Source organism: Stigmatopora argus, chromosome 5 (genome assembly GCF_051989625.1).
Source record: "Stigmatopora argus isolate UIUO_Sarg chromosome 5, RoL_Sarg_1.0, whole genome shotgun sequence".
Lineage (NCBI taxonomy): Eukaryota > Metazoa > Chordata > Actinopteri > Syngnathiformes > Syngnathidae > Stigmatopora > Stigmatopora argus.
In genome coordinates this window covers 19,415,895-19,435,915 of record NC_135391.1, presented here as the reverse complement: position 1 = coordinate 19,435,915, position 20,021 = coordinate 19,415,895, and the positions used below count along the sequence as shown (strand labels likewise).

The window sequence follows — 20,021 nt, the reverse complement described above, 5'->3', positions numbered from 1 at the left end:
GAACGAGGGAGTCCCTGAAGCACCCCCTCCAAGGACTCCAAAAAGGGTGGGTACGGAGGGATGCTACCCTCTCATCCATCGGGGTAAACCCCCACATACAGGCACCGAGGCGAGGGGGCAACAAGTATGCCCACACCTGCTTGGCGCCTCTCACCACAGGCAACTCCGGGGGGAAGAGTTTCCAACGCCCCTCGAGAGGAGTGGTACCGGAACCCAAGCTGTGCTTCGAGGTGAGCCCGACTATGTCGAGCCGGAATTTCTCAACCTCACGCACTAGCTCAGGCTCTTTCCCAACCAGAGAGGTGATTTTCCACGTCCCAAGAGCCAGTTTCTGCAGCCAGGGATCGGACCGTCAAGGATCCCTCCTTTGTCTGCCGCCCAACTGTCGGCGCACCCGACCACTTTGGCCCCTCTCACAGGTTGTGAGCCCATGTGAAGGGGAACCCACGTTCCCTCTTCGGGCTCTGCCCGGCCGGGCCCCATGGATGTAGGTGCGGCCACCAGGTGCTCGCCATCGTGCCCCTCCTCCGGGCCTGGCTCCAGAGTGGGGCTCCGGCGACCCGTGTCCGGGCGAGGGAAGACACCGTCCAATTATGATTTTCATCACAATATGTCTTCTGAGTCATGCTTTGTCTGGTCCCTCACCTCAGAACAGTTTGCCATTGGTGACCCTACCAGGGGCACAATACCCCAGACAACACATAGCTCCAAGGATCATTGGGACACACTAACCCCCCCACCAAGTTAAGGTGTGTGTGTGTGAAAATATGTGCCGCATTGCATTTGTACGATTTTTAATCGCTTAATAAGGGGAATTGCAATTATAAATAGGGGGAGCATTTAGCCAAGGTGGACAGGTATGTAAGAGAGAATCTTGAAACATGGATAGTGTTTTTTGTGAGACAGTCAATTGAATTTAATTGAACTGATTATTTTATTGTCGTTATATGAGATAGAATGAGAGCGATGAAATGAGAGCCCAGTAGAGGGTAGCGAGGTTCTAAAGTGAAAATCAATGCATCTACATCAATATTTTCAAAATAAAGTAACGGATAAGGAAATGCATTTACTTTTTGGGGTATTTCGTAACTTGGCTCTTTTTCGTATCTCAAGTCACTCATTCGCATATAAAACATTTCGTAACCTGAAAATATTGTACCTAGAGGCACTCGTAAGTAGAGGTATGACTATTTGGATTTATTAGATTCATCCATTCATTTTGCGAACAGCTTATCCTCACAAGGGGGGGACATATAATATTAATTCATTTAAAAAGATGTGGCAAGGAATACGACATATTACCAACTACAATAACAATAATATGTCTGTTAATGCAGATGCCTCACTAGCGGAGAAATTGAACCGTTTCTTTGCCCGCTTTGAGACTGACAAATCAGACCCAGTCTCAACACCCCCACCACCACCCTGCAGAAATACACTGACGTTCTGGGAACAGGAAGTGAGACTGGTAATGCGGTCTGTGAACACCAGGAAGGCTGCTGGCCCAGACGGAGTACCTGGGAAGGTGCTCAAAGCCTGTGCTGACCAGCTGGCTGGAGTCTTCACAAATATTTTCAATTGTTCCCTGCAACTATCCATCATTCCATCTTGTCTGAAATCTGCCACCATCATCCCTGTCCCCAAAAAGCCAACCATTGGCAGCATGAATGATTATAGGCCTGTTGCCCTCATGCCTGTGATCATGAAGTGCTTTGAAAAGTTGGTAGCCCGCCATATCAGGAATACAATCTCTCCCTCAATTGACCCTCACCAGTTTGCTTATAGAGCAAACAGGTCCACTGATGATGCTATTGCCATTGCTCTTCATACAGCACTGAGCCACCTGGAACACCCTGGGAACTACGTGAGGATGCTCTTCATTGACTATAGCTCAGCCTTCAATACCATAAAACCGGACATTCTGACTGACAAACTCTCCCACCTTGGACTATCCTCTTCAATCTGCTGCTGGATAAAGGACTTCTTGACCAACCGACCACAGACTGTTAGACTTGGTCCCCACCTCTCCTCCTCCATTACACTGAGCACTGGCTCCCCTCAAGGCTGTGTACTGAGTCCTCTTCTGTACTCCCTGTACACCTACGACTGTACACCCACCCACCAGTCTAACGCCATCATCAAATTCGCTGACGACACCACTGTGGTCGGACTCATCTCAGGAGGGGATGAGTCGGCTTACAGAGATGAGGTCAACAATTTGTCTTCGTGGTGCTCGGTGAACAATCTCACACTGAACACCACGAAAACTAAAGAAATAATCCTGGACTTTCGCAAACACGGCACAGATCTGGCCCCACTCCTCATAAATGGAGTATGTGTAGACAGGGTCCAGTCCTTTAAATTCCTGGGGGTCCACGTCACGGACAAGCTCTCATGGTCTACAAACATCACAGCAGTGGTGAAGAAGGCTCAGAAACGACTCCATTTCCTCAGGGTACTTAGGAAGAACAACTTGGGCACCAATCTTCTGATAACCTTCTATAGAACCACTGTAGAGAGCATCCTGGCGTACGGCATCACAGTGTGGTACGCTGGAAGCACGGCGGCAGACAAAAAGGCCATGCAGAAAGTGATTAACACTGCCCAGAGGATTGTCGGCTGCTCTCTGCCCTCACTTGAAGACATTGCCAGCACTCGTTACCTCAGCAGAGCCAAGAACATCATAGGGGACCCTTACCACCCTGGTCACAATCTGTTCCAGCTGCTGCCCTCTGGCAGACGCTATAGGTCCCACAAAGCACGGACAAATAGGTTTAAGGACAGTTTTTTCCCCACATCCATCAGAAATCTAAACTCGCGCTAACATAACACACATTCCCTTCTGCGGTATATGAACAGATGTTTGGTTGGTGATCTGCCTCCTACTAGCTGACTGAAGTAAGGTAAGTGGAAGACAGTGAGAGGTAAGCGAGAGGTATGCGACCTGTATCCACAACAGCGGCATGACAAATTACAAGTCCGTAACTTACACTTATTTAGGTCTTTTGCCGATTAAACGTAGGTTATGGAGAAGCACCATCAATTTCGTCACACGCAGTTTCTGCGTGTGATGACAAGTAGGCTTTTGTGTTGTGATAATGACGACAGGGCCTATGTCCGATTATTATTATTATTATTATTAATTCATTCATTCTGTGCCCCAAATCATCGTAAGGGTTGCGGGGGCTCCAGAAATATGCTATGTGAATTGCCACCCATGCAGCCTAGCCTCGCCCACCTGAACTCCTGGACCACGTGGCTGGCCTGGCTCCGCCGCCACAGATTGACAGACTCCTCCCACTGCAGGCGCAACAGAGCCTCCTGCTGGAGGGCATCCTCGTGCAGTCTGAGCAAGAGGCGCGCTGCACTGCGCCGGTTGGCTAACAGGCACTGATTCAGCATCTGCCAAAGGAGCCATGGGATTGAGCGCAAGGTCAGAGGATGGAGTTCGAAAGCCAACTTACTGTGGCCTGGCTGTGGATGTGAACATGCGTGTTGGTGCAAGGCAGGAAGTTGATTTTTTCCAGCAAGCGGCAGTATTTCCTCAGCACTGGTCGGATCTATGCACACAAACACACTGGTTGAAACTATCCTAAAATGGAACTAGACTAGATATTTTTCTAACTTCCAAACCAGCCAAAACGCAAGCTCCATTGGACACACCCTTATAAATATATATATATATATATATATATATATATATATATATATATATATATATATATATATATATATATATATATATATATATATATATATATATATATATATATACGTATATTCATCTCTACAAGTCAAAATGAATTTGATATCTAACGCTGACAACAGCACCCAATGTCTTAAAAAAGAGAGAGGAAGTGACCGTCACCTGATTCACTCTCAGCCGCTCGCATTCGCTGACTTGAAGTTCAAAGGTCAAAACGCTGGCCTTTCTTTCCTGCATGTGAGCCTCTACCGAACTCCATACGCACAATACCTCCTGTGCATGTACATAGATGTGTCATTGACATGTGGGAACATCTCGAGATGTGTTGTGTTTACCTGGAGGCTGCGTTGCTGCACATGTGTCATATGCCGCGCAATGTTGTTTAACGACTCGTCAATTTCTTGTAGTTTGTTCCTCAGCTGCTCACTGTGTGTCCTCAATTGCGCTTCACACACCTGGACACACAATCATCCAAAGTGCGTGTGCATGCGCATGTGCAGGTGGGCGATCCTTACCTGTGCAAGGTGCGTAAGTTGCTCATGCACGTGCTGCACGGCTTCCAGATGCTGCGTTTTCTTGTTTTGGTGAACACGGTGGAGGATGTCACACGTGTCATGACGCACCTCTAAACGTGCACATATATCACCAAAATAAATTCAGGAATGAAGACCAAGAAAAAATTCCCTTCAAAGTCAATGCATTGACATTAAAATAACTACCTTAAACATCAATAGATTTTTATAAGATTATTTTTCCCAATCCCAAACCATGTGCTACTTCCCATGTGGCTGCCATTGATGGCGCTTGACGTCCAATCTGTTCGAAGTGGGAAGATATTCATTTCCTGCTACCCTCCCACGTCAAGTGGATTGGACATCTTTTTTTCCGTTGCCCGGCTCAGCTCAATGGATATATGATGCCGAACAGAAAAGGAAGCCCGTAAAAGAGTCTGCGGGGTACAAGAAATCCAATAGACCAATGAGGTCGCACTTCCCTTTAAGCTCACCCACTGATGATGTTTGTTTCAATATTGTAAAAGCAAAAACTGGGAGTCCATGAGGAAAGCGTGGAATCGAGGGAGAGAAAAAATTGTTTTGCAAGCAAAAAGACAGGTGGCGCAAGTGAGAATGTTTGGCATCAAGTCTAGGCTGCGAAAAGGTAAAAAAAGGTTATTGTGTTGAATTATACCTTTCAGATGACTTTGTTTGCATGAGTTTTTTTGGGGGGGGGTTGTAACTTTCCAAATTTTTGGGGGTGCCAAAACTTTTGTTTAATCATTTTGAAAATGTTTGATTTTATAATATTGTTCTTGGGACTTGTTTCTTTAGTCGTCGTGTTTCATTCCCAACCTTCACCTTCAGCCGTCATGCAAGTTGTTTTAAGTACTGTACTCGCAATGACAATACCTCTTCTCTGCTTGATTTTTAATTTTTTTAAAAAGCTAATGAGACCGATGAAGGTAAAGTAAAGATGATGAAAATGAAGATTTACTGCAAAGGTTATTGAGAGATTTATTTTAAGTCAGGTAATGTCTTTTTGTTCGATTCCAGAGGCGTCCAAGGAAAAGCAAGAGCCTCCGCGGGACCTTTCTGCGCACAAGGAATATGGTGATGGGGAGCTGTGCCTGCTGTTTCTTCTTTTTTTGTACGAATATGGTTTTGTACAAAGAAATAACACTGTCAAGACAATTGCCAAATTCGATGGCTATGACCATGCTGGCATCAATGTCCGGGACCCTTTGTTGAAAACTGCACGCCATATTGAAGATCTCTTGATGATTTCTCAAAGAAACACCATGTTCTTCATCTTTATTGTCCCCATCGTTGCTTTCTTCTTCCTCACTCCCCGATTTCATCATTTCGATGAGAATTTCATCAGTTTGGGGGATTGCATGGCTCGCGACCATGACTGCCTCATCATGTCTGGGAAGCCTAGCAAATCTAGCCTAGCATAGCAACCTAGATTGCCTAGCCTAGACAGCTTCATGACCATATCTACGGCTAAGTGATGAACCTCCTCAGAGGTAAATCCCTCATAATCATTGATGATTTTCCTCGGTCACAAATGTTTCCAGTTTAAAACATATCATTGATGGCATTTTTAAATTTGGCTGGTCGTTCTTCTACGAGCCTTCTTCAAGGAGGCTAGAGCGCTTATGGGTTTCAGCGTGAATTTAGAAAATTTTCTGAACATGTTTTGATTTTGGATACTGAAAAACACTGCAATAGACTAAAACTGAGACCTTTGATGCAGCGAAGTGGTGAGGGATGACAGTACTTCTTTGGAAACTAATAAGTAACAGAGCATTGTGTAATATTTTTAAACAGGGCATTTTTGAGGAGGTAACAGCAGGGCTCACTTGAATACAACAATATAATTTGTAATTTACTGGTTACATTATTTTTTTGCATTATTTTTACTATTCTGAAAATATGGGTATTGGATTAGGATCAGAGGATTAGATTGTTCGCAGAATCACAGTTTTGGGGTACCACAGGGGTCAGTGCTAGGCCCACTGGTCTTCAGATAAATGATCTGCCAAGCTGTTGTTCTTCATTTGACACCTGCCAAATGTATGCCAATGATGCCGTCCTATATGTCCACGCAAAAGACAGAAAACATGCCCTTTAAGAACACAGAGGCAATGACGAGCGTGAATAACTGGCTTGAAAAATCCCAACTACGTATTAAACATATCTAATACTGTCTGTATGTACTTCTCAAAAAGAGGGACAAATAACAGCGATCCCAACGTTTTTGTCCAATGAAAAACAATCAATGTATTTCAAGAATTTGAATACTTAGGAATCACTCCTGACTCTCAACTTGTCTTTAAACGACAGATAAAAAACCCGCTAAATAAAATTAAATTCAATTTGTCCAATCTTAGGTTCATTAGAAACAATCTAACACCTGAGTCAGCAAAAGGATATTTTGACACAATGATCATATCACACATGACTTACTGCCTAACAAGTTGGTCATTGGCCTGCAAAACAACACTAAAACCAATGGAAACCATTTATAAGCAAGCTATGAAAGTATTAGACAGAATGTCAAAAACACCACCACTGTCAGGTATTAAAAAAACACAAACACCTGAACTGGAACAATACTGTTAAATATGCAGATGCTACCTCAGTTTACAAAATCTTCCAACACAAAGCCCCTCCTCCACAGCAAGATTTTGTAAAAAAAAAATCCAAAACATCAACAAGGGCTGGCTCTAGAGGTGACTGTGTAGTTCCCTTCAAAAAGAGTGCTTTCAGCCAAACCACCTTCTCTGTCCATGCCGCACATACCTGGTACTCAATACCAATTAACATACGAAGCCTCTTTGCTAATCATCTTAAATCCTGGCTGTTAGACGTATAATATTGAAATCACAACGGTGTCTAAAACTGTGCTATGTGTGTAGTATGTGTCATTGTCTATCGTCAACCTACACAAGGGACTAAAGATTGAAATTAGCCCTCGGCTTCAATCTTACATATTTATACATATATATATATATATATATATATATATATATATATATATGTTCATTAACATGAATATAAATATGTTCATTAATATGTACTGTCTCCCATTAAATAAATCAAACTCATATCAGAAGTCTTAGAGTCAGTGTTGGGGCATCCTTAGGGATACGCGGTTGGAAGGTAGATCTTGAAAAGTACATATTGCGCAACATCTGTACATTACTCCTTAGTACAGTGGTACCTCTACTCCCGAAATTAATTCCCCCCTCTTTTCTCAAGGCGGCTCAGTGCACCGTGGAGGGCGGTGGATCTTCAGTGGATCTATTCGGCCGGTATGCAAACTGATGCGGGTCATGGACGAGGGGAAGACAGGCTTTGATGTGTTTCAGTACCAGTTTTTCAAAGCACTTTGTGATGATTCGTGTGAGTGGTACTGGGCGGTAGACGTCCAGATTGGTTATGGGTGACTTCTTGGGCACCGGGATAATGGTGACCGATTTTAGGGAGTTGGGCTGGTGTCTTGTTGCAGTGACAGGTTGAAAATGTCAGTGAAAACTGGAGCTAGTTGGGCAGCATTGCCTTGAGACCTTCCCAGGTGTTCAATCCGGTCCTGTGACCTTCCTGGGGTTGACAAGACGGAGCAAACGTCTCAGATCCACTACCTCCACAGTGAGTGGGATGGTCTCAGAGATTGGTGTTGGATGTATTGGAGGTTGAGGTGATGTGACTGAGTGCTTGTTTTGGGAGTCGAAGTGGGGGAAAAAAGTTGTTTAGCTCTTCTGACAGTGCTGCACCTGAGTCTGCAGGAGTCGCAGCCAATGTTCTAATTTTTCATATGTCTGGGCATACAGACAACCTCCCTGAGCACACTGTGAGCAACATCAGAAGTGCTCGCTATGGCCACACACCAGTACTTCACCTGCCTTCAGCAAGTGCATTTCTACCACCCATAAATAATCTAGTCATAATAAAATGTAATTATTAATATCCATACATAGAACCTCTTAATGTCACTAGAATTTGCACAAATCTGACTTAAATTTAAACTTATTTTTCACTTCGGTCCTTCTCATTCAGATGACTTTTTTGCTGAATGTGTCGCTTGAGGTAGTCCAGGTTCCATTTAGTCCATATTTTTCCATCGGAAAACAGTTTTGCAGAGCAGACCATTCTCACTTGAGAAAGAAAAGACCTCACCACTTTCAACTCACCGTTTCACCACTTGTTTTGCTATTTGGACATACAGCAATTACAACTTAAAAGAAAAGCAGTTCTTTTTTACTTTGGTTTATGTAGGCGACATATCACATTCATGAGCATTTGTGTCATTTTTCATGACTGTCCTTCTTATTTTCATTCAAACGACTTTTCTGCCGGAATGTGTCGCTTGAGGTAGTCTAGTTTCCATTTAGTTCATATTTTTCCATCTGAAAACCCGCTCACAACTTTAGATTCACTGCATGTTTTGCAGAACAGACCTTTCTCACTCGAAAAACTAAAGATATCCCCCAGTTTCACCACTTGTTCTTATATTTGCACATACTCTGACAGCCATTGCAGTTTAAAATATACACAGTTCTTTTTTACTCTGGTTTGGGGAGTCAACGTATCACATTCACTTTAGATGAGTGAGTTATAGCGTCATGCGCAAGTACTATCAATGTCGTGATTGGCTGCATAACGTAATTGCATCGTATCCAATGTTTGGCTGGACACCTGTCACTCAATGAATTACACAGTATAATGATACAGAAAAAAGATATATGCTATTGTTAAACAATTCCTCATTCATGTAGATGCAAAACCCAGCAACCCCACCCCCCCACCCCCCCAGGCGTTAGTCCTGGCCCATCTTAATAGCATGGAAGTCGCTACAAACCAATGTTTAATAAGTCTATATGGTTATATTTGATGTTAAAGTGTGGCCTTGACGAACAACAACAAAAAAACAACAACAAACAAAACATGAAAAGCACATGTGGGGAGACCTGGAAGGCCCTGCATGCTCACATGCTTCCGTATGCTGGGACATTTCAGCCTTTCGTAACTAGAATATTTCCTATGTAGAGGTGTTCGTAAGTAGCGGTACCACTGTCCTCCACTATACCGATGAAGTCCTCTTACTGCTGTACTGGAACTAGTTGCGATGAACACACAAATTGTTATCGTACTGACCCACAGCGTCAGGAAGCCGAACGACCTCCTCCACATCTCGATTGCCTTCGTCATCCTGGTCACCGTCTTCCTCATTCCCGGAATCTTGTTCCCTGCCAGCAGGGAAAAGATTTGAACGGCAGAGTTGTTGTGTGTGCATGGTCGCGTACCTGCTGATGACTCTGCCCTGAGCATCCCAGTCAGCCGCGCGCACTCGTGTAGTTGCCGTGTGTTTGCGTGCCGCCGTCAAACTTCGGGACAGACGAACCTTAGCATGTGCAGATAACAAAACATCTGTTAGGGCTAGCCAATAAATCCTTTGTTCCCCTGAAAATTTGATGGATTTATTCTCATATTTTTGCCCTTACTGTTTAAAAAGGAGGGTTACATAAGTATACAAAAATGTAAACGAATAAAAACAAATATACAATCATACCTTAAGATATGAGCTTAATCCGTTGCGGGACTTAGCTCGTATGTCGATTTACTCGTATTTCAAATCAAAGTTTCCCATATTAATGAACTAAATACAAATTAATTCGTTCCCAACCCTCTGAAAAAAAACACCAAAAAACAGGATATTACAATGGAAAAACATATTTTTATTCGTTGTAATTCACCACCTAGTAACAGAGTAACAAATAACTCATGGTTCTGATGTTTAACAATAAAATGAGGCATTATTCAATACATTGGGGAGTTTGCGAATGGGAGAGAGAGAGAGAGAGAGAGAGAGAGATTTGACGGATGCGCTCGTAACGTAACATAAACTTTAAATTTAACTTAAATGAAGTTAGATTCCTATACACACACATACTTTTAAAAAGTTTTAATCTTACGTTACACTAAATTTAAACCTTCTTGTGCAATAACCAAGGCAAAGAGGTTAATGTATTATACGACGGCTTTTGAGGCGAACTTCCTGCTTCTCCATACGTATTGGCGAGCTACCTCAGTCACGCGTACACTACTTATGTTTTTTGATTATTTCGTGCTTAATATGGATTGTCATCATACGCTTTCTTTCGCACTACCCTTCATTGCACCGGCTTGCTTTGGATCCATTGTGTTTCCATTAATTCATCACTGACTAACGCAAAACAAAAAAACACGGAAAAAATGCAACGCTCCGCCCAGTGCTCGTAGAGATGCGGCGAGGAATAAAGTGTGCTGAAATCATAGGCAGCCTCTGGCGACCACCTTGACGGTCTTGTTTGCTCGTATCTCAAAATTTGTCTCGTATCTCAAGGTAAATATTTGCTCAGAATTTTACTCGTATCTCAAATTCTTCATATGTTGGGGCACTCCTATGTCAAGGTATTACTGTACACTGGTTATTTTCTGGAAAATACATGGAAATATCTGTCTGAAGTATATTTTTAACAGTGGTCGAGTGGTTAGCGCGTCGCCCTCACAATTCTGAGGTCGTGAGTTCAATCCCGGAATCTGTGTGAAGTTTGCATGTTCTCCAGGCACTCCAGTCTCCAGGGGGACCCGGCGGATTAGTGGTTAGCGCGTTGGCTTCACAGTGGTGGACCTGGGTTCAAATCCAAGTCAGTGCACCTGTGTGGAGTTTGCATGTTCTCCCCAGGCCTGCGTGGGCTTTCTCCGGTTTCTTCCCACATTTCAAAGACATGCATGGTGGGCTGATTGGACGCTCTAAATTGCCCCAAGGTATGAGTGTGAGCGTGAATGGTTGTCTGTCTCCTTGTGCTCTGCGATTGGTTGTCCACCGATTCAGCGTGTCCTCCACCCGGGGCCCGTAGCTAGCTGGGATAGACTGCAGCACCCCCGCAACCCTTATGAGGATAAGTGGTTTGGAAAATGTATGAATATATTTTTAATAACTTTGGACATCTAATTAAGTGCTTATACAGTGGTACCTCGAGATACGAGCTTAATTCATTCTGGGACTGAGCTCATATGTCGATCTTCTCGTAACTCAAACGAACGTTTCCCATAGAAATGAACTAAAATCAAATTAATTTGTTACAACCCTCTGAAAAAACACCAAAAACAGGATATTGGATTGGAAAATTATTTTATGTGTTCTAATTCGCCATATATTAACAAAGTAACAAATAACTAGTGGTTTAATAGTACTACAATGTGTTTAATAGTACTAAAATTAGACAGATTTCGCGGAGGGGAGAGAGAGAGGGGGGAGAAGGGGGAGACTTTTTGCACGGCAATGCGCTCGTAACATAACATAAACAATTAACATAAACAACATTTAAATGAACTTGGATTACGATGCAGACACACTCAAAAATAAATTTAATCTACCCTTACACTAAATTTAATTCTAATTTTGTTTTAAATTTTGCTACCTTTCTTCTCCCGGGTTGTGTCTATTTGCTGGGCCTCCACCCTGACTTTCAGATGCAACCTATTGAGGGTTGTTTGCTTTTGTATTCCCTTCAAAATATTCCAAAAATGATGCACACAAATGTCCTCAAAATAGGATAACCCACGACCACTTGCCAACGAGAAGTAGTATATACGCCATTCGCACTGACTAGCGGGAAAAAAACACTGAAAAAATGCAACGCTCCGCCCAGTGCTCGTAGAGACATTACTCGAGGGAGTTGCGACTAGAAAGACAGTGCCCATATGTTCTTATGAGCAGCCTCTCGTGGCCGCTGTATGCTCGTATATCAAAATTTGTCTTGTATCTCAAGATAAATATTTGCCCGAAATTTTACTCATATCTCAAATTGCTCGTATGTCGGGGCACTCGTATGTCGAGGTACCACTGTATTTTAGTACTTTTCCCTCCCAGTCAAAATGGATTGGCAGGCAAAAGGTTCACAAAAAGTTGCCTCTAAAATGCCACGAATCTAATAGGAGGTGACCAAAAATCTCCAGACTATTAAAGCATCCCTATGCAATTTCTTTTCCAAAAATTCAATGATCGAGTCCAGTGTTTCCCAGCCTTTTTTGAGCTGCAGACCACTTTTGCATTCTTTTTGCATCTGAAAATCTTCTAATTTAAAACTATGTCACGTATATTAAAAATATAAAGTCGTTCTCATCAAAGTTGTATCACCAGGAATTATTAAATCCCAAAAATTATTCCAAAATCTAATTTTTCACAGAGACCAAATGTCACCAAACGCTTTCGTCTACGGATTCCGAACAACTTCCAGTTCAAGGGAATTTAACGTTTGTGATGTCATCATTATATGAGTTTTTCTCCCAATATTACTTAAATCTCCTAATTCTAATATTACCCGAAAAGCAATGTGCTCAGACAGGCTTTACGTCACCAATCATTGATAACCTTGAAACCAAAATACTTCTGGTTCACGTAACGTAAAAACAAGAAACCAACTTTAATCTCGTGACATTATGTGAAGAGCAGTTTTGTACTCACACATATTTAATGTCGACAACAGTTTAAGGCCGTGAATTCAAACAATCTCCTTTTCACATTACATAATAAAACAAAATGATTTTAATCTCATAATATTACGAATTAAATCTTGTAATAGTACAATTCATAATTTATTGTACGCACTTCATCTGCACATGCTATTCTATGCTACATTTTAACAGAATGAGATTTAAATAACTTTAACCTTTAAATATATTTAAGTTATGACAGAGCATTGTGCTTTTACTATATATCTAGCAGAGTGGTTGAGAAACGGATTTCGTCTTCCACAACCTAGCACGTGCTACCGATTAGAGTTAGCAAATGAAATCTAATCGAAAATAATCTATCTAAACATATCAGCGCATGACATGCCGGACGCACCTGGTCGTCAAAAAGTTGCTGGTAAACTTTTCCTCTCGGAACCACACGAGTGTCCGACATGTTGGCCCAAAACAAACCGAGCAGCAGTAATTTTGCTACGCGGACGTCACGCCTGCTTGTAACACGGACGCTGTCGTTATTGTCGTCTCCATGGAAACCGGACGCCGAGCGGTAGCGCATACGACCGTCACGCACGGGAACGTCACCTTCGCCGGGGGTTCCAAACGGGATATATCATGTATCAAAATTTAACATTGTAGTCTTTGACAACCAAAAATGTGATGTCCACACATGTGGACGCCAGGTCCTAGGAGGTTAATAAATCTTACATATATCATATATGTAAGATTTATTAACGTCCACTTATGATGTGGACCAGTGGCGGGCGGTGCATTTTCTGGTAGCGCCTTCAACGTATCAATCCAACACTCAAAAACTATTTTATGGCTATAAAACCTCTACTGCAGCTACAGCTGTGACACATAAAAAATAATCAATAAATTAAAGTACAAAAATGGGGTAAAATCCACTTCCTAGCAGCATTTCATGATTAAATACAAATACTGGAGCTTTTCAGACATTAAAACCAGGCCAGGGGGTGATTTTCCCGGGAAAAGACAGCGATGAACGTCAATGGCGTACGGGCAAACATTGCCCGAAAATGGGGTAAAATCCAGCCGAAAACAGCATTTATTGATTAAATACAAATACTGGAGCTTTTTAGATGGGGTAAAATCCACTTCCTAGCAGCATTTCATGATTAAATACAAATACTGAAGCTTTTCAGACATTAAAACCAGGCCAGGGGGTGATTTTCCCGGGAAAAGACAGCGATGAACGTCAATGGCGTACGGGCAAACATTGCCCGAAAATGGGGTAAAATCCAGCCGAAAACAGCATTTATTGATTAAATACAAATACTGGAGCTTTTTAGACATCAGAACCGGGCCCGGAGTATCATTTCCCCGGTAAAAAGACAGCGATGGACGTCGATACGTCCATACGTGAAATGACAAAAAATGCACTAAAATTAGGTAAAATCCACTTCCTAGCATCATTTATTGATTGAATACAAATACTGGAGCTTTTGAGACATTACAACCAGGCCAGGGGGGTGATTTTTCCCGGGAAAAGACAGCGATGGACGTCAATGGTGAAACGCCAAAAATTAAACTGGGGTAAAATTCATTTCCTAGCAGCATTTTGTGATTAAATACAAACACTGGAGCTTAAATACAAACACTGGAGCTTTTCAGATATCAGAACTTGGCCCACAATTGAAATATTATTTAGGAATATAGCCATATTTACTCACCAAAAATCCTTTTTACACAATATCAATCCTACTTTCTTTCTTCCTTCTTTCCTATCGCCATCGAAGCTAATGATGAAAGTCGAGCCTGTCCTGTCATATTTCCGGCATAGTCCGTTTTGAAAATTGCATTAAATGAACACAACAATATACTATTTGCTTGTGGAGCTAAGTTAGCGCGCTGAAAGTGCCGCACACACCATTTTCCCGGCTGTAACAGGCTTGCTAGCTTCGGAGTTGACCGCCCTTTCTTAATAATGTACATTTTTTCTGGAAAAGTCTGTCTGGAAAATAGCTTTGTGAGCAAACAGAATCCGTTTGTTTTTGCTTCTGTCAGCCATAGTGGGTGGAGTTTGCGATCTCGGCTGCCTCGGGTACTGCTTTGGCCCGCCTACTAGCCAATCATAGTTTGTGAAAGCAATGACATGTCCCAGCCAGCAAAATGCTAACGCCTACGAAAAATCATTGTGGGGTTGCCAACTTGAAATCTGATTGGTTAAAAGCAACAGTCTAGTTTAATGCAGCAGAGCCCGCAAGAACTGATTGTGAAGGCTTTGAGGCAGATCTGATCTGGCAACAAATAATGGCTGAAATGTGATTGGTTAAATGCTTCAATATGAAAACACATCTGGAAGCAGTGCAACCAGGGGGGAAAGCAATGAAAGGAAGCTAACAGACCATTTGGAATAATAAGTATTGATGGACAAAATATAATATGATTCGGATATTTCTTAGGCCAGCAGAGAAGGCCTTGAAGGCCCTGACGGCCTGCCACTGATGTGGACATCATTTTCCTTAGAAACTACATTGTGTAAAAAGATAATTATTTGTTTTTACACTCATCAGGTTCCAATTAGCCTAAATATCAAAGAGAAAATAAAAATGCATGCCTTGCAAGAGTTTGGGTCTTAGGGGGTAAATGCATTTGCATATTTTATCTACAAAAGTTCAACATTGATACAATGTGTAGTTTTTCTGAAGGAGCCACTGAAGTTGTGTATTTGTTTCATATATTACCCCTTTCAATGGACCATAGGGGCCGTACTCTGGCTGTTCAACAGCCAGGACAAAAACCAAACTGCTCCTCCTGAATCAGAGATTCGACCTCTTGGCGGACCCTCCTCTCCAGTACCCCGGAATAGACCTTCCCAAGGAGGCTGAGGAGTGTGATTGCCCTATAATTAGAACACACCCTCCTTTTTAAAAAGGTTTGGTGCATGCGCAAAAACAACAGTTAGGTACCGTCCCCCCACCCGAAGATGGAGGGATGCTACCCTCTCGTCCACCGGGGTAAACTCCAACATACAAGAACCGAGCCGGGGGGCAATAAGTATGCCCACACCCGCTCGGCGCCTCTCACCGAGCGCAACTCCAGAGTGGAAGTGTCCAACCCCCCTCAAGAGGAGTGGTATCGGAACCCAAGCTGTGTGTAGATGCGGCGTGTGTGTGAAAATATGTGCCACGTTGCATTGGTACGGTTTGTAATTGCTTAATAAGGGGAATTGCAATCATTAATAAGGGGATCATTTAGAATCTTGAAACATGGATAGTGGTTGTTCGGAAACAGCCAATTGAATTGAATTGAATTGAATGCTTTTATTGTCATTAAAGTAATATCGTGCCCTGACAAATATGAGCAAATATTAACTTGAGATACATACGAGACAAATTTTGATATACGAACATGCAGCTGACGCGAGAGGCTGCTGTCTGTCTCCCTGCAACTCCCTCATGCAAATGTCTCCATGAGCACTGGGCGGATCATTGCATTTTTTCAGTGTTTTTCCCCCCCGTTAGTTAGTGCAGAATGGTGTATACGCGTGGTGGAGCTTGCTCGCTAATACGAGAAGAGTATGCTACATCCCGTTGGCAAGTGGTCGTGCGTTATCCTATTGTGAGGACATTTGTGTGCATCATTTGGAATATTTTGAAGGGAAGACAAAAGCAATCAACCCCCGATAGGTTCCTTTCAAAAACTCCAGTTGAAAGTCAGGGTGGAGGCGGGGCAAATAGAGCCAAGAAAGGTTTAACATTTTTAAACAAAATTAGAATCAAGTTTAGTGTAAGGTTAAAATAAACGTAGTTTTGAGTGTCTGTATCGTAATCCAAGTATGTTTATGTTATGAGTGTGTTGCCATGCAGTCTCTCATTTTCTGTCCCTTTTTCTCTCCCCTCTGCGAAATCCGTCTAATTTTAGTACTATTAAACATGATAACCACTAGTTATCTGTTACTTTGTTAATAGATGGTGAATTAGAACATTCCAATATCCTGTGTTTTGGTGTTCAGAGGGTTGGAATGAATTAAATTGTTTTTAGTTAATATCTATGGGAAACGTTGATTAGAGATATGAGTAAATCAACATATGAGCTCAGCCCCGGAACGCATTAAGCTCATATCTCAAGGCACCACTGTATATGAGAGAATGAGAGTGATGAAATGAGAGCACAGTAGAGGGTAGCGATGTTCTTAAAGTGAGAATCAGTTCATACGCAACAATATTTTCAAAATAAAATAAAGTATAAGGAAATGCATTTGCATTTTGAGGGATTTCGTAACTTGGATCTTTTTCGTATTTCGAGTCACTCATTTGCATATAAAAAAATTCGTAACCGGAAAATTTCATACCTAAAGGCATTCATTAGTAGAGGTATGATTGTAATTGGACACCAACACAGTTTACTTTCATTCACTTTTATTTGGACACAAACGTTGCTTACAATAACTTTAATAATGACAATGCTTAAATTTTGTTTTGATATAAACATGATTTCTAGGGCAAGTGATCAAGCTTATTTTGACAACAACATGATTGTTCAGAGCCAGTCAGTTTGCATTTTACAAGAGGACGTAGAAAAAGAAAGGGCGGGCTTCTAGGTTGGCCCCGCCTCCTTTACCACAAATGACATCAAAAAATCTTAGCGTGTTACTGTGAACATTTTGCTCACATCAATATCAATGACATCACTTAGCTAGAGGCTAACCAGTTGCTACATTAGTGTGCGCGTCTGAGCTGGGAAGTGTTGCTAAGGTACCTTAGCTCATTTGTTCATTCATTTTCAACAAAGCTTATTCTTGACAGGGTTTTTGGGTGCTGTTGCCTATACCAGGTAATTTTGGGCAAAAGACGGAGAAGTTATGCATGCTGATATTCTTTGAAACACTCCATGGGTTAGGGGTAACCCTAACCCATTCAAAATAGTGTGGGCATGTAGTAATCGTGCCTGGACGCACAGTAACTCAGGTCCCATATCAAATTTTACTACAATACAATAACCGGATCAACTTGGAGCTCGTGATCGACGTATTGGGAACTGCTGGTTCAAACCGCGACTAAATGAGGTGCTACATAATCATTTAAAATAATATTTGGAAGCCAAAATTGAAAAGGCTTGCTCGTTACTGTATTTTCCAGACTATAAATTGCACATTTCTTTCAGAATTTGGGTAAGCCTGCAACTTATTCTCAGGTGTGACTCATGGTGTTAAATTATGAGAATGTGCCATCTTCTGAAATGTTATACAGTGGTACCTCGTCATACGACCGCTCATCATACAAAATGCTCGTCTTACGGGGGAAATTTCGATCGAATAATTCGCCCGTGATGCGGTCAAAATTTCGTTATGCGACCAAGCCAGGTGGCCATGGCATTTTTTTTTGCATATCTTTCGTGTACGTATAACAATATTTACGAGCACCGGATGAGCTATTCAGACCAGGAAACGCACAACGCCCATGCGCGGGGAAAAGAGGGCTTTCTGGGTAATGAAGTATACTCGTGCTCGCAACAGCATCCCCGGTAGCAACTCTATCATAGGCGCCGTTCGAGGGGATGCGAACACAGATGCTACAAGCTAAAAGGAGCCGCTAGCCAGCGCCCCTGAAGCTCCCATGAGCAGCGGGGCGATCGCTGATAAAAGACTCTGCTCGTTGGCTGCTCATAAGAACATCGGGGGCACTGGCTCGCAACAGCATCCCCGGTAGCAACTCTATCATAGTCGCCGTTCGAGGGGATGCGAACACAGATGCTACAAGCTAAAATGAGCCGCTAGCCAGCGCCCCCGAAGCTCCCATGAGCAGCGGTGCGATCGCTGATAAGACTGCTGCTCGTTGGAAAGTGGTCGTGCGTTCTCCGATTGTGAGGACATTTGTGTGCATCATTTTCGGAATATTTTGAAGGGAATAGTACGACAGCAAACAGCCCATCGATAGCGAACGTGAGGGTGGAGTGTTTGTTCTGTTTACGAGTGCGTTGTGTGGAAGAAAAAAAAAACCGAAGCCCCTCTCCCCTCGGCGAAATCCGCCCAATTTTAGTTAGATTAAACACTTTATTTCTATTAAACCACTCGTTATTTATTACTTTGTCAATATATGGCGAATTATAAGAAATAAAACATTTTTTTCAATCCAATATCCTGTTTTTGGTGTTTTTTTCAGAGAGTTGGAACGAATTAATTTGTTTCCCATTCATTTCAATGGGAAACTTTACCTCGAGTTACGAGAATCTTGTCATACGAGCTCAGTCCCGGAACGGATTAAGCTCGTATGTCGAGGTACCACTGTACAGGCCAACCATGGAGTAAATATTACCCACAACAAGTAAGAATGTGCATGTTAATATATAACCAAACTAGTTACTATTACTATGTCCCTCTTCATTTTTTGAGCTTCCTACCAGATTGTACTTTACTTCAATATATTTAGCCTGAGGTGTATTTGTCCCCACTGTTTTTGACAAGCAGAATTGAAACTACATAGTCGCTACATGAATCTGGACAGTCTAAATTGTGTATATCCCGCTGGTGGCGGTATGATTGTGAGTGCGAATGGTTGTCTTTCTGTGTGCGCTACATCTGACACACGCACACACACACACACACACACACACACACACAAAACGTATTTATTCGAGTATAACATGCACACATGTATAACGTGCACCCATAATTTGTGACTAAAAATTGATAGAATTTTTTTATTCATGTCTCAGGCTAGCGAGTGCATGTGCACCTGCAAACGCACATGAAGTATTTGTCGCAAGTCGCTTCACCGCAAGAGGGAGGTGATCGCAGTCCTCTTATAGAAAATGAATTGAACCGGAGCAGTGTTGCCTCCTGTGTGTCTGGCCCATAATGCGGAGAATGTAAAGCCACTATAGCTAAACTAAGCTAATGTTAATGTCAGGAAGTTAATTATTGGCCAAAAGCATGAGTAAATAAATGCCTGAATGCATACTACAAAAGTTTAACCAAACTGACTCGGTGGGCATTAATGGGCTAAATTGTTACAACATAGTAGCTTGCAAAAAACAGCAGCTGTGGTTTTGGGAACTATTGATTTGAACTGCTCATTTGTTGCGGTAGTAAAACTGCGTTTGAGCTGGTTGGCGATAAATAGGTGACATTTTCCTTTCCTCCAAATATTCGACTTGTGGTCTGATGTTACTTATGTTTTTTTGTAGGACGCATTTAACTGAGTATTTTGACTTATACCCCTGGGCAATTTCTAGTCTGGAAAATATGGCACTCAGACATATATCTAAGTTCGATATTAAATTCACAAATTGCACACTAAGTTTAAACACTTGAAAACATTTGACAACATCAT

The 20,021-nt window shown here is 42.2% G+C and overlaps 1 protein-coding gene across 1 annotated transcript in view; it reads right to left on the bottom strand.

Annotated features, from left to right (window-relative positions):
- The window catches only part of ccdc180 (coiled-coil domain containing 180), a 57,306-nt gene extending 44,074 nt beyond the window's left edge, over window positions 1–13,232 (bottom strand). The window contains exons 1-8 of the mRNA XM_077600527.1: window positions 13,103–13,232; window positions 9,513–9,610; window positions 9,364–9,455; window positions 4,222–4,331; window positions 4,042–4,161; window positions 3,869–3,979; window positions 3,465–3,560; window positions 3,239–3,402 (exon numbers count right to left, since the gene is read on the bottom strand). Of these exons, the coding sequence (XP_077456653.1) occupies window positions 3,239–3,402; window positions 3,465–3,560; window positions 3,869–3,979; window positions 4,042–4,161; window positions 4,222–4,331; window positions 9,364–9,455; window positions 9,513–9,610; window positions 13,103–13,162 (851 nt within the window). The 5' untranslated portion in view covers window positions 13,163–13,232. The remainder of the gene's footprint in view (window positions 1–3,238; window positions 3,403–3,464; window positions 3,561–3,868; window positions 3,980–4,041; window positions 4,162–4,221; window positions 4,332–9,363; window positions 9,456–9,512; window positions 9,611–13,102) is intronic.
- Window positions 13,233–20,021: the final 6,789 nt, after the last annotated feature.